This window comes from Malaya genurostris, chromosome 2 (assembly GCF_030247185.1).
Source record: "Malaya genurostris strain Urasoe2022 chromosome 2, Malgen_1.1, whole genome shotgun sequence".
NCBI classification, from domain to species: Eukaryota; Metazoa; Arthropoda; class Insecta; order Diptera; family Culicidae; genus Malaya; species Malaya genurostris.
Window position 1 is genome coordinate 72,728,951 of NC_080571.1, and position 15,109 is coordinate 72,744,059.

The window sequence follows — 15,109 nt, forward strand, 5'->3', positions numbered from 1 at the left end:
GGGTCAGACGCTACTAGGAGTCTACAAAAAACATCTGTCATCGTTTTTTCACGGCTGTTTTTCCTCGTGCCCAAGTTTGGATTTTTTTAATTTGTTTATTAATTTTTAGCTTTTTTCATTCAATAAACTATAAAGGTTGTTTTATGGAATCGTTTATTTGAAACCTAAGAAAAAACCGTACATTCATGCCTTGGACGATTTTTTGTATATTTGTTATATTTTACAGGCTGTTGAAAAAAGGCTGAAAGATATTTCTATCCTATTTCCTACTACCAGTCTGGACGCGCCTAAACACGCATAAACAAGTTCATGCTTGCACGCGCAACTTAAGCAAATTGTTGCGATTTTTATTTTGTTTCTTTTTACAATTGACAATATTAGAATAAATCTAAGTGGAACTAGATGCAATTTTAGGCCTTTTCAAATTTAGTTTTAATTATTGAAAATCCGAAAAATTATCAAAACTTCAACACATATTTAAAAAATGGAAAAATGTTTTTTAGACAAAATATGATAAAGTATTGTTAAAGTACAAACCTTTACGAAGAGATTTCATGTTTAAACGTGTAAATAAATTGAGTTATCGCGAAGCAACACGATTTTTAAGACGAGATGTTGATCGGGCGACGCTCACTGCGAAAGTGAGTTACAGAAATAGCAGACGCGTGACGCCCTCTGTTTCTTAACCATTCATGGTTTCAGCATGGCCATAGTGAAAATGAGTCACACGAAGAGTACTCAAGATATTCTCATTGGAAAATAAATTGGATAAGGTACATGTTCTCCTATAAGTATTATAAAAGTTAGCTGCATTAAGTTGCATATTTCGCTTCGGCACAAGGTTTTCTAGGTAAGAAGTAAAATTATGCATAAATTTTCCAGAAAAGAATAAACTTATGCATTAGCTTCTACAAAATTATGATATTTTATATTTTCTACAATTATTCCAAACGAAGTATGCATAAAAAAATAACTCGAAACAAGTTATGACTAGAAAACTAGTTTTAAGGGGGTTGCCATAATTCAGTAATTAAAACTAACTTTGAAAAGACCTAAAAAAAAGTTCCACCGAGTTCCATTTAGATTTTTTTTTATGATATTGGGCACATCTTTTCCTACAAATTTTGTAAAAATCAGCTGCATAAAGTTGCATATTTCGCTTCGGTGCAAGGTTTTATCCTAGGTAAAAAAAAGGTAAAATGTTGCATAACTTTACCAGGAAAGAACAAACCTATGCACTATCTTCAACAAAAATGTGCGATTTTATAAATTCTACAATTATTCCAAACAAAGTATGCATAACAAAATAACTCGAAACAATCTATGAATAAAAAACTGATTTTAAGGGGGTTGCCATAAAAACGCTTTGTAGATCCGAAACGGTGCGACCTAGACTTTTGGTATATTTGACAAAGTAAATTATTTTTAATAGTTCTAAAACTTTGTAGAAGAAAAAAAATATCTATCTCTTCAGAAAAAAAGTTATGGTTACATTTTTTGTCAAAGTAGGCCATGAACAATTAATGATAGGATCAAATTACGCGGTATATATTTGTAAATAATTTCTTCAAAGCAACTATATGCATTAAAAGAACGGTTTGGCAGCTACTGATTTATGTCCACGTTTTTATTGATTCGAACCACTGTGCGACGTTTGGATTCTATGAATCGATAACAGCATGCATCAGAACATTTGGGACAGTTGAACATCTCTTCGATTTCGGCGAACCTACACATAAATTTGCGCAGAAAGTGTTACGTTCCACTATTTTATAACTTGACTAAATTATATTCATTAAGACCTTTTATTGTCGGATGAATTAGAGAAAAACACACACACACACACAGACATTTTGTGTATTCGACGAACTGAGTTGAATGGTATATGACACAGTGATTGCATAACCTTTCCATATGAGAAAGGCAAAAAGTATTTTCGAAAACTTTTGGTCCTGGTTCAGATTTCAGCTCTGGAACTCAGGTTCAGAATACAGTTCCAGAATTTGGGTTTAGAACCTAGGTTCCAAATTTCATTCCCAGAACCTAGGTACAGACTCAAGATGCAGAATTCAGGTTCATAATCCACGTCCAAAATTCATTTCCAGAATTTTAGTATTGCGCGAAAATCTAGAATTCATGTCCAATTTAGATTTATTATTTAGATTTCCAATTTAGATCTATTATTTAGATCCAGAACCCAGGTCCCGAGTGCTGGTTCAGATTCTAGGTACAAAATCTAAGTTCAGAAATCAGATACAGAGTCCAGGTTCTGAATTAACGTTCAGGAGTCAAGTCCAGAACTTCGGATTCTTGAACCAGAATCCAAGTTCAAAATCCAGTTCTCAATTCAAAATCCAGGCCCAAAATTTAATTACAAAATCCAATTCCAGAACAGATTAAGAATTCATGTCCAGAATTCAGATACAGAATCCAGTTGTAGAATTCCGTTCTAGAATTCAGGTACCGAAACCAAATCCATATTTATTTTTAAGATTTAGAATTCAAGTCCAGAATCCAGAGTTCTGGTTCAAAATCCAAGTCGACACACTTAAAACCAATTCTCGAGCTCGACATATTGAAATGCCGAATTCGACCGGCAACACGACATTTTACTGATTCTTCAGTAATTCACATGCTCTTTTCCGAAATTCGTTAAAGTAATATGCTGATATCTCGGTAAAGCGCATTCTTTTGCCGAAGTTTGGCATAATACTATGCTGAGCTAGTGAGTTAGCTTTTACTGAAGCTCGGTGAGGCACTTATGATTTAATGTCTCTTTTTGAATTTGCAAAGCACCTCGTCGCCGTTGCTCGTGGAGCTAGAAAAAAGAATTAGTGAGGAAATAGATTTGTATATTTCGTGCAAAGATAAGTAAAATAAAAAACTATCTACAATGCATATATACTTATAAATATCTGCTTATTTGTAGGTAGAGGCGTTAATCTGGCAGTAATGCATAGTTCACAAATTCAGCACTTAGCTGTGCAAATCTCGGCATTTTTTTGCCTAGATTCAGTGATAAAATTTAAGTGCGCAGAATCAAGATTTAGGATCCAGGATCAGAGTTCTACTCCGAAGTTTAGTTAAGAATATATGCCCAGAAAGCAGGTCCAAAGTGTACGTGTAGAATTCAGACCCAATATTCAGATCCAGAGTTAATGTTCAGAATTGAGATAAAGAACTCATTTCCAAAATCCAAGTGCAGAGTCCAATTTCATAATTCATGTCCGAAATCCAGTTCCAGAATTCATGTTCAAAATACATTTCCAGAATACGAGTACTGGTGCAGAATCCAAGAATTGTGTCCAAAATTCAGCTCCTGAGTTCATGTCCAGAATCCAGTTCTATAATACCTTTCCAGAAGTCAGGTCTCAATTACAGGTCCAGAAATCAGATGCAGAATCCAGGTCCTGAATTAAAGCTCTGAACCCAGGTCCAAAATTCATTCCCACACGCTAGAACCAGAATCCAGGTCTAAAATTCAGTTCCTGATCCAGAATTCATTTACAGAATCCTACTCCAGCATACAGAACCGAAATTCATGTCCAGAATGCAGATACAGAATACAGTCCTAGAATTCTGGTCCAGAACCCAGACTCCTTATTCAGGTCCATAATTCAAGTCCAGAAATCGGATGCATCCCAAAACCAGAATACAGCTCTGGCATACAAATTTATAATTCAGATATAAAATCAAATTCTATAATTCTAGTGCAGAATCTAAAATTCAGGTCCTGAATCCAAGTCCAGAATGCAGGAGTAAGTCGAGAGCTCAATATTAGGGCTCAGGTTCATTATTCATTTTCAGAGTTCAGCTTTCCATTCGGGATTTCTGATGTAACACTCAAAAGAGCTACAAGTATTTACTAAAATTGAAAATGTTACTTGAGATAACCTTACAGGAAAATGAAATAATGTGTGTTCATCTTTATGGTGTTTGTTAAAAAAAATTGGAGGGGACGATTTGAGTTCGCCCCTTGGCGCTAGAAATGTCCACTGCAGACTGTATTGGAATGAAAGATACTTTGAATGTTTTAATGAAGTACGAACCAACGGCTCAGATGAATACCGATCATACACAGTTCTTCGGCTCGAAATGCCGATCTAGGATGGAGTATCGTCAAAATACCGGTCGGACTATTTTAAAGCTCAACTTCTTCATATCAAGTTCTGTCTTTGAATTAAGTTTAATTTAAAGTGATACTAATGAAAACAAATCGTATTCTACGAGTATAGTTGCGTTACACCAACTGAGCTTTAAAGCCATTCCCACTCGGTACAAAAACGATGACTTAGTTATATTTCACTTTTGAACCGAGTGGAGTGCGAACCCACATCTGCTATCAACTGTCCAAACATCTACCGCTTATCAGAGTATTAATCATTTGTGTTAATAAGCTGATAACCATCCCCGATTACCGTCAGTCTGTGCTTTCAGAACCGTTGTTCAACATGTTCTATTTCGCGGTATTGTTCGCATTTCTAATTGTATTCGTTTTACAATTCATCTACGAGCGTAAGAAGATTTTAAGGTTTGCCAAACACTTCCCTAGTCCAAAAGCGAATCTCCTATTGGGTAATTTGGTAGAATTTCCAAAGGATATTCCGGGTATCTTCAAACGGATGATTGAGTTACACACGGAGTATGGACCCGATATTGTTACATGGGGAGTCGGAAACGATTTTATGCTCAACATAAGCAGCGTCCAAAATGTGGAGAAGGTTCTAATGGCTAAGGCTACACAAAAATCCGTGATATATGACTTTATAGAACCGTGGCTTGGTAAAGGTTTGCTAATTTCATCTGGGGAAAAATGGTTTCATCGACGGAAAATCATCACTCCTACTTTTCACTTCAAGGTTTTGGAAGGCTTCTCGGAGGTATTCAACAGAGAAGCGGATTTGCTGATCCGAAAACTGAAACGACACGAAGGAGCCGAACAGTTCGACATCTACGACTATGTTTCATTGTACGCGTTGGACAGCATTTGCGAGACTTCGATGGGAGTGCAGATCAATGCTCAACAGGATCCTACCAATCAGTATGTGTGTGATATAAAGCGAATGAGCGAACTAATTCTACTGCGAATATTCAGCCCGTTGAGTTCGTTTAGAAGCATATATTGGTACTTCGTACCCAACGCCTGGGAGCAACGAAGATTGATTCATCGGTTGCATCAGTTTACCGATTCGGTAATCAATCAACGTCGCGAGCAATTGAGAAATAATCACCAACTTGGCTCGATCAAGTTCGATCTTGACGAAACCGATATGTATTCGAAGCGGAAGCAAACCTTCTTGGATCTTTTGCTGAATGTTACCGTAGACAGGAAACCGTTATCGAATCTGGATATTCGGGAGGAAGTTGACACATTTATGTTCGAAGGCCACGATACTACCACATCCGGAATTTCATTCACCATTCTACAGCTGGCAAAACATCAAAACATTCAGCAGCGGGTTTACGATGAAATACTGTCCAATTTAGGCCGGGATGACTGTAAATCAGCCACATTGACGTATAACAATCTACAGGACTTCAAATACCTGGATATGGTAATAAAAGAATCTCTCCGACTGCTTCCGCCAGTGTCATTTATCGGGCGCAAGCTGGTCGAGGATGTAGAACTGAATGGAGTTGTCGTACCGAGTGGAGTTGACGTTTCGGTTCCGATTTACGTTATCCACCGGAATCCCAAAGTCTACCCGGATCCGGAGCGATTCGATCCGGAACGCTTTTCTGATAATGCAGAGAACCGACGTGGACCGTACGATTATATTCCGTTCAGTGTAGGATCGCGAAATTGTATCGGACAGCGGTACGCCCAGATGGAAATGAAAATCACTATAATTAAGCTGCTAGCTAGCTATCAAATTCTGCCCGGAGAAACGTTTAAAAATATAAGATTTAAGTCCGACTTAGTGCTTCGTCCAGCGGAAGGCATACCAATCAAAATTGTAGCCAGGAATTAGGATAAGCGCAGAAAACAGATTCACATGTAAACTGTGTGTAAAATTTGCTCAAGCAGCGTGACGAATACATGCAGATGTCACGACGATCGACACTTTTTTGGGTGCAGCATTCACTTCGCGCAAAATTTTTGTTTTGTTTTTGGTTAAAATGACTAGTTTATTTTGGTTTATTCCGACCGAAAATATGTGTTATTCAAACGACATTGAAATAAATTTGTCTTTTACTCTTAGGGAAATCGTGTGAAAAGTTTTGTTTTCGGAGTATTTCTATTTTGTTATCGTTCTGGAACGTAGTGGATTGTTTTGAAAGCTCACGATGAACAGTCGAGTAGGTGGCAGTAGTGTTTCTAACGTATAGCAAATCAGAAATTTACAGAGGATTTTGAAAAATTTTGTTCAAGCCTGTATATCTGTTATTTGTGAGATAAGGTAGTATAGAGAAATAGTCCTACATGATTTTTCAACTGCTTTCTCTACTAATCAATTTATCTCTTTTTGGATTTAATAAAAAAATCAAGACTAAGAAAACTCTTTACATGTAAAGTTCTGGATCTTTTGAGAATTATTAAGCTTGTAAATTTGATGTAGTTTGAATACGAACCGAATTCTTTTCTGACTAGTTGTTTGAAAAACTGCAGTTGATTTATGAATAATCGTTAAAATTAAAAAGTAACGTGCAAATTATTTAAAGTAATCGAAACCTTATTTATCCGTGCTCCTGTAATTATTCAATTATTAGAACGCGTTAGCTTAGTTAGGGTCCAAATTTAAAAAAATCTCATATTCGCTATTACTTTGTTACTACTTGTAGTACTTTGTACAGTAAGCCGATTGTAAACATAATCAAAACAAAAAAAGTATTAACATTTATGCAATTACTTTGTAAATTAATCAATTTATCGATGAATTTCCAATGTTTAAGGTTTATTTTCTACATACTAGTGTCACTAATCAGCCTTGTAAAATTGATTTACCTTTTTAATGAATATAAGAAAACCTGTTTTAATCCACCTAGTGGTGTAATGATGCCTTTTTCATATCAATCATACTATCATAAATAATACTATGGTATTCTTCAAAATAATTTTCTTCGATTCCTGAAGGAATAACCGAAATCAGTTTGTTTAACCGTCTACTGATAAAAACTATCAATTGGTGAAGATACGAGGTCGATTTAGAAAATTTTTCACGATTTTCGCCCTTTTCAGTGATGGTATAAAATTTTTAACACACTTTACCCTATATTTTCGGATCCTGAAGTCGGATTCGGGCGAAACTCAGGAGTTGCGTATGGAACTACAGGACCTTTCATTTGAATCCAAGTTTGTGAAAATCGATCGCGCCATCTATGAGAAAAGTTAGAATACATATTTTCATTTTTTAGGACATTTTACCCCATATCTCCGGAACCGGAAGTCAGATCGAAATAATATTAAGGAATTTAGTATGGGACCTAAAGAGCTTCCATTTGAATATAAGTTTGTGAAAATCGGTTCAGCTATCTCCGAAAAAAGTTGGTGTACTTATTTTCACAATTTTTTGCACATTTTATCCCATAACTCTGGAACCGGAAGTCGGATTCAAATACTATTTAGAATGTGTATTGTTAACAATGAGGTTCAGATCTCAGAGATGAGTGGTCTATTTTGATCAAGCTAGTTGCAAATAAATGTTGTTCGCAATTGAATGATTTTTTAAGTCGGATGTTTACTTTTCGAGTTATTTAACGAGCTTGAGATTGTTGAAAACCGTTTTTTAACGGAGATATCGAAATTTTTGTGTAAGCGACCAGAGCCGCCCAGAGAAAAAAGGGCCCGGCGAATTTGAAAGCGGGCTCTTTTCGTTTAGTGAGCAAATGAGCAAAAACAAACGACTTAATTTTATTTTGGAGCATTGAACGATCAAAAAAAAGGTCCAACGATATAATTCGATAATATTTTAAAATCTTCGAAGTTTCCGGACCCCCCTAAAAAGTCCGGGCCCGGGGGGATTCCCCTCTCTCGGCGGCCCAGTAAGCGACCTTTTCCCCTATTCCAGTAGTAAGAGTTTTGAGCGCGCTGTATGATAAAGCAATGCTTGGGAGTAGGGATGTCGTAATATCGATGTATTAATCGAGTAATCGATTAATAACACAAATAATCGAGTAGCTTAAAACTAATATTCGATTATTGAGCTAATCGAATAATTCAAAAAATGCCATAGTAATAATCAAATAATTAATCCATTAATAACCCAGATAATCGAATAAACTTCAATGGCATATGTATTAGAAAGATGGCAGTATTGTCGAATTCAAAAAAATTTCATAGTATTTATTCAAACTGCATACAATAATAATGCTGGAAGCACCTAACTTGTTACACCCATATAACATTCGAAACAATTTGTCGAGATCAGCAAATGGGTGTTACAACTAATTTTACTAAATTTTCCCGGACATGGTTTAACCGATTCCAACAAACTTAGATTCATAAGTGATAAACAGTTTCGGAAAATCGTTTTTTTTACATTATCTTGTAGTTTAACATTTCAAAATTTCAAATCAATCGTGTGTAAGTTACCAAAAATATTTTTTCGCTCACTTTTTGAGAAAAATAAAATCTAAACGCGTTTTTCTTAAACCCAGTTTTTCGAAGTCCGTGAACACGATCTTGCAAAATCTGCTGAACCGAAATTTTTTCAAACTTGGAACATAAAAATTTATTTTTCAATATTATTATACGAAAATTTTTTTGAATATTCTTCGAATGATGCTTTACAATGTAGAAAAAGTTTGAATATATTCGCTGTTGCCCCGTAAAAAATTACAAATGCTGCAATTAAATCAGCGAAAAAACGATTGTGAAACTCATGGAAACTTTAAAAATATTCTGCCCATAAATAAATGGTAATACTACATATTGTAGAATTGATCTTTCATGTTTTAGTAAAAAGAAAATCGACAAAGAAATGAATTTTTATGGTGAAACATGTCTTCGTACGCCTGAAATTTTCAAGCGCCTTTGAATGTACGTGTTGCATATCAATTTCTATAAAAATAACAATATATTCTTTTCATTGAATATGATCGGAATAGTATTCAAAATATGTATAAGAAAGTTATCAAACATTCATACACCTTTTCAGACGATTTTAATCATATTGATGTTTCAATTGATCTGAAAAATCTTGAAATGAATTTTTCTTCAATATTTTTCAATATGGCATCGAGGATAACAGTGTGTTGAAAAGAAAATGGTTCACCCAACGTAATGATTTATTTCACCTAAATAAACGTGTAAATATTGAAAAGAGAAATTTTTGTTTTTATTTTTATCAAAATAGATGTCTTTATATTTATCAAACTTGTTGACTTAAACCAAAGACATCATATCAACAAGATATTCAGCTCTCACATTTCCTGATCAAATCATTGGCAACATCCTTTTTTGCAAGCATGGCGCCCTCAGACGAGTCCGCATCGAATCTCGCACATAGAAGTAGGGGAGAGAAATGTCAAATTCGTGCGCGCCAAAATAACAGCACTGCGCGCCCATACAATTGACATTATATGTTGAATGTGATGCCGTGCGATGGCGTTGCTGAGCTGAAGATTGATTTCGCTGTAAGCTGACAGGATCTGCTTAAACAACAATACAGTTTAGTCATTCATCTTAGTGAACCCGACTTTTGTGATACGCACTGTAGGTATGCTTTAGTTGCAAAAACAAGTTGCTCAAGCGGTAATATATAACTAGGAGAGTATCTATGATGTGCTTAATTTTTCTTTCAATATCATTAAAAAGTGATGTCATTTTTTTCGCGATGTAAATACCGGATACAAATTATCTCATTGTTTTTTTGTTTTCATTGCATATGTAATGCTGTATTTCTGGAACTTTTATGATAATATTCTCATGTCGCAAGTTTTGCGTTCATTTCAAGCAGATAAATCTGGTTATTTGCAATTTTCGAATTGTGTTTCTAAAAATGAAGAAATCTGCACACACTGACCTAATATTTCATGAGGCAACCAAGACTACGCGGATTCGGCTGCAAAATTGTTTTTACTGCGAGGTTTTCAATTCGACTTACCATTTTTTGCCTTGCGGAGATCATAATTTCACTATTTTCATCTTCACATGAGATAAAAAACCATTTCGGCATATATTGAGTCCAATACAATTATGACAGCCATTTGGAAATTTTTTGATAAGTTGAACAAATTGTTTTAGTTACTTCGTTTTTACATGACGATGTGAAATTTTTTTGCAGAGCTTCTATAACTGCTAGTGCAACGTGGGCAAATTGATGATTTGCTGCACAATTGTTTCAGATGTACCTTAAATTGTTCTATAGGGATTTTTTGGGTAGTATTGTAAAACTTAACAGTGATGAGTTGCATAACCGATTTTAATATATTTGAAAATCTTTCTGAACTTATCTAGCATAAAAAACAATTCTAAAACAATTGTAGAATCTCTTGAAATTTCAATAAGTTACATTTACTACTTGGGACACCTTCTTCGTCCATGTCCTAGCTTCGGCTGGACATATACTAAAAAAAAATCTTCGTCCATCGTTTTAGCTATCTTATTCCACCAGGTCGTCATCTGATTGATGTCTTTGACAACCTTTCCCTTTGCCTTGAGTCTCCTCTTCATGATTGCCAAGTATTTCTCAATAGGGCAGTTGGACTTAACCGTCGAACTTAATCAGCACTTGGTCATATAGTTTCCGAGCACGAATTTTGACCACACTATTCTGTTTTACAATATGAGCAAAAATTTGGCTGTTTGCTAGCTCGATACGACTTGATTCCTTCCTGAAGTCGAGTTCTCCTCACGGTACTTTGGGCAGCACCGAATTTTCTGGCCAAATCACGGTCCGACAGATTAGGATTCCTCTTAATCGTCTTCAAAATTTTACCACGCAGTTTCTGGTCGACAGTTTTCCTCCTGGCTTGAGGCTTCCGAATCGTCGTCAATGTTTTCTTATACCGTTTGATAACGCGCCATACGGTATTTCTGGGCAATTTCAGCTGTTTAGCTAGCCTAGATGCAGACCACAATGGATTTTCCAAATAACTGTGCACAATTTTTTTTCCTACTTTCGGCTTCCATGTTGATTGTTTACAAAGTACAGTCGATTTTCGGAATGTCAAAAATCATACGTGAAGCTGATAAAATTCCCGACACGTGGGGGCCAAGAACTTCCAAATCCGTCCACCAGGAGCGCCACAATATGAGCAAAAATTTGTTCTAATTCTAAATGAAGCAAGTTTTATTGCTGATACGCTTGGTCTGAGAAGTGTTGCCGAATATGTGACAGATGTTTTGTGAACTACCCGAATGAATCGGAATAAATTGGTGTTAAAATAGAATTCAAAGTAGTGTCAGGTGTCAGAAACGATTTAAAAAGGCAAAAAATATTTTAATGGGACTGTGTCCATAAAAGAGAAAGGCATTGTCACACCACAAGGTGGATTAAGAATAGGGTTTTTTTCTAATAAAATAAGTACATAAACAACTGTTTTCAACAAGGATTATTGTTTATATCAACTGCAGTCAGGTACCCAGAGGGGGGTGAGGGGGGGCCGAGTTAGTTGAAATCGAAAACAGATATATAATTATTTCGAAGATCTCAGATGTTACAGAAATAACAAGACAGTAATCGTAAAGAAATGTAATACAATAACAGTTCTAGTGGAAAAGTTTAAAGTGTATGTTAAAAACACCTGTAAAAGGCACACCGAAAATTTGATACATAAGCAATCTTCAGTAACATTTTTTTAATCTTTAGGCCCTTCCCGAAACGAAATCCTGGGTACGGCCCTGGTCAACTGTTAATATTAGTGGAAATAAAAACTAATATATTTAGTTGAATTTATCAATAACCAAATCTCATATCAATAGTTTATATCAGTTAACATTTTTTTAAGTATCGCTAAATTCAAACTTTTTTGCTAAAATCGATCATTATAGTTGCCACCAAAAGTAGGAGCACAACATTCTTCAATATCCTCTGCTGAAACCAAATAGTTATATTAGTTGATTGCCTTTAGCATATGCATGATTCAACTAAGCAAATATTTGAATGAAAATGGAGTGAGTCTCCGCTACAATTGACAGCTTAGTTGATAAAGTCAACCAATATTCTAGCATTATTCAGGGGATCTAGAACCACAAACCAAAATTAGAAATAGATTTCCAAGTTGCCCTAAAAATTGGTGAAATACTGTGGTAATTGTTCCAGTGAAAAGTGTAAAAGAGTAATCAGGTCATTTAGTAAAAATTAAAATTATTTCTTCAGTGACTAGCCGACCCGACCACTATTGAGATTATCGCACACGATTGCTTTGTAAAATTGTAAATAGAACCTTTACACATCTGAGCGACTAAAGTGCGCAAATTGAATAGTCACGCCAATTAATTATGCTCCGAGCTTTACACGATCATACGGATGGAATCTTACTGGTTTACAGCACTAACTCAATGATTGTACTGCGTTTTGCTACCTACTCTCTTTCATTGATGACGCCGTTTCATTGCAAAATGCATTGTAGCCAGAGTTGACAGCATTTTTTAAAAAGGAATCAGTCGCCTAAGAGCATAATATCTGGTCAAAACGTATACCAAAATTAGATGATGATCACTTGTATGGTGTAATAGATTTGACAATTGAAGTAAGCGAATACAGATTGATTTAGAAAAATATGGCAGTCGGAAAATATTGGCTGTTCCTAATAAATCTGACTAAATGGCGACACTGCCTGTAGTTATTCTACCGGTACTGAGTGTAAAACTGACGCACCTAACAACTAAACCAGAAACAAGCTCGGAGCATTTAGCGCTCACAGCTCTGTTCTTTACACTGAAGCTTCAATAGAACTGGTTTATTTATCTGTTGCAGAGAGTCGTCACTATCGCAAACTCTCTCATGCTTGATTTCTGGTTCCAGTACCAGTTTCAGAATACCTATCAGGAATGTCGGATTTTCAGTGTTGAATATATCACGCGTAACTGTTTCGATAAATTACTCTACTATAACCCACATTATCAGATCCTAATGGATTCCGAATCAATTCCGAATCGGCGAGAAATTTTCATTCGGAATTTCATGTGGAAATCATAATGAATTCCGAATCAATTCCAACTCCAGTGCAACAACCGATTCCGAATGAATTTCGCCTACAACCGGTTGATTCGGAAATCAGTCGGAATTGAGTGAAAAGATGCGGACTGAATTGTCAATTTGTCTTCTTCTTCTTCTTTCCCGATTTTGCACGTTTTCGTGCTGACTTTCAGTTTATTTTTAAATGAAAACATTACATAACTGATTATACACATTGAAATCTTCATGTTTTTCGGATATACAGAACTAGTAAATAACCAGTTCTTCTTAGAATTCCAACATAAACTGTTGAAATTCGCTGGAAATTAACAAAACGGCCTACCTTAGTCAGCATCATCCATTCCTCTAGCTGGAGTGTAATGAAATGGCTTAAGTCGCCTAAATTTTACACTAACATTCATAAAACGAGCGAATATGTCACTGTCAATCAGGTTGATCGAGCAGCCAACTCAGGCGAAAATTCTAGCACTGAACCGATCGAGCACTGAAAAATCATGCAGTCGAGTAAGAATTCATTACGCATTCCGTCATTTCGATAATGTGGGAAGTTGTTTGATAGGGGAAGATGGGATAAAACGTACCCCAAGGCATAATGCACCTTTTGCTTTTCTCAAAAGTTACCAATTTTTTTCACAGAAATTTTAATGAAACTGAAAGTCAGTCATAACAACAGATTACTATAAAATTTTTGTAGCGATGATTCAATCATATCTGGAAAAATTATAGAAAACCAATTAGGTCTCTGTTATAAGTAATTTTTGATGTTCATTCCATAGTAATTTTCTAGGGCGAGGAAAACGATTGTAATTATGTAACCAGTGAACTTCTTTCCCAATCATTCCGGTTTCTAAAATTAGTTCTAATACAGACGATGCAAATAACTTTATCGTTAAATTTATCGTCTCATATTTTTGGGGCAAAATGACCCGAATTGTGTGAGGATAAATGCTCAAGAATTTGCTTACAAAAATCATCCATAAGTTATCAATTTAATTAATAATAGTGAACAATCTTCCACCTGGCAAATATTTTGTCAAAGAAAAGTCCAAAGCTTTCTTTAAATAAGAGAAAGAAGCTTTATGAGGGTGCATATTGTCATAAGCTTCAATCCGTTGTTTTGATTGATGTTCACCGGTTGTTTAAGATCATCCTGCCTCTATCGGGCTTCGCGTAATTTAAATTGTATATTTTTCATGTTTTCCACGATCGGGCGTCATGCCCGCATATATTTCAATAGACATTTTTTTAGGATTTCTGAAAATAAGATATTTCATGTACTTTTCAATGCATTCAGCGAGTATTTGTAATTAATTTTGAGAAATAATGATTACGGAAGATAGTCATGCATGAAACTCTTCCGTGTTATTCTCTATAGTTAAGATACGAGGTCTGTTCAAAAAGTACCCGAAATTCTCATTTTTCTAAAAAAAATATTTATTTATTTATTCGTCTACATCTATATGGTCCCCTTCAAAATAATCCCCCCTAGATATAATACACTTATGCCAGCGTTTTTTCCAGTCTTCGAAACACCCCTGATAGTCACTTTTTGTAATGCTCTGTAGCACTTTCAGCGATTCTGCCTTTATCTCTTCAATCAATGAAAAACGCTGTCCTTTCATGGGTCTCTTCAACTTTGGGAACAGGAAAAAATCACACGGAGCGATATCTGGTGAATAATGAGGTTGGGGCATGATTAAAGTCTTGTTTTTTTTATCAAAATTCAGCAGTTTTGGAACGAATTTTGCTGCCACTCGTTTCATGCCCAAAACATTTGAAAAAATATGATGGCATGAGCCAACTGATATGCCAACTTCATCAGCAACTTCTCTAATAGTGATTCGGCGATCATCCATAATCATTTTTTCCACTTTTCCCACATTTTCATCGATTATTGACGTGCTGGGTCGACCGGAGCGTTCGTCGTCTTCAACGTCTTCGCGGCCATCTTGGAAACGCTTATATCACTCGTAAACACTTGTTTTTTTTCATAGCAGACTCACCGTAGGCTCTCTGTAACATTT

At 35.6% G+C, this 15,109-nt stretch overlaps 2 protein-coding genes across 2 annotated transcripts in view; both read left to right on the forward strand.

The window, feature by feature from the left end:
• LOC131428276 (cytochrome P450 4d2-like) overlaps positions 1-15,109 on the forward strand; it is a 50,831-nt gene that overhangs the window by 11,694 nt on the left and 24,028 nt on the right. The window lies entirely within an intron of this gene.
• LOC131428275 (probable cytochrome P450 4d14) lies at positions 4,251-6,872 on the forward strand. Its single transcript, XM_058592089.1, has one exon. It carries the CDS (start codon positions 4,452-4,454, stop codon positions 5,970-5,972), a length of 1,521 nt encoding a protein of 506 aa, XP_058448072.1. The 5' UTR covers positions 4,251-4,451; the 3' UTR covers positions 5,973-6,872.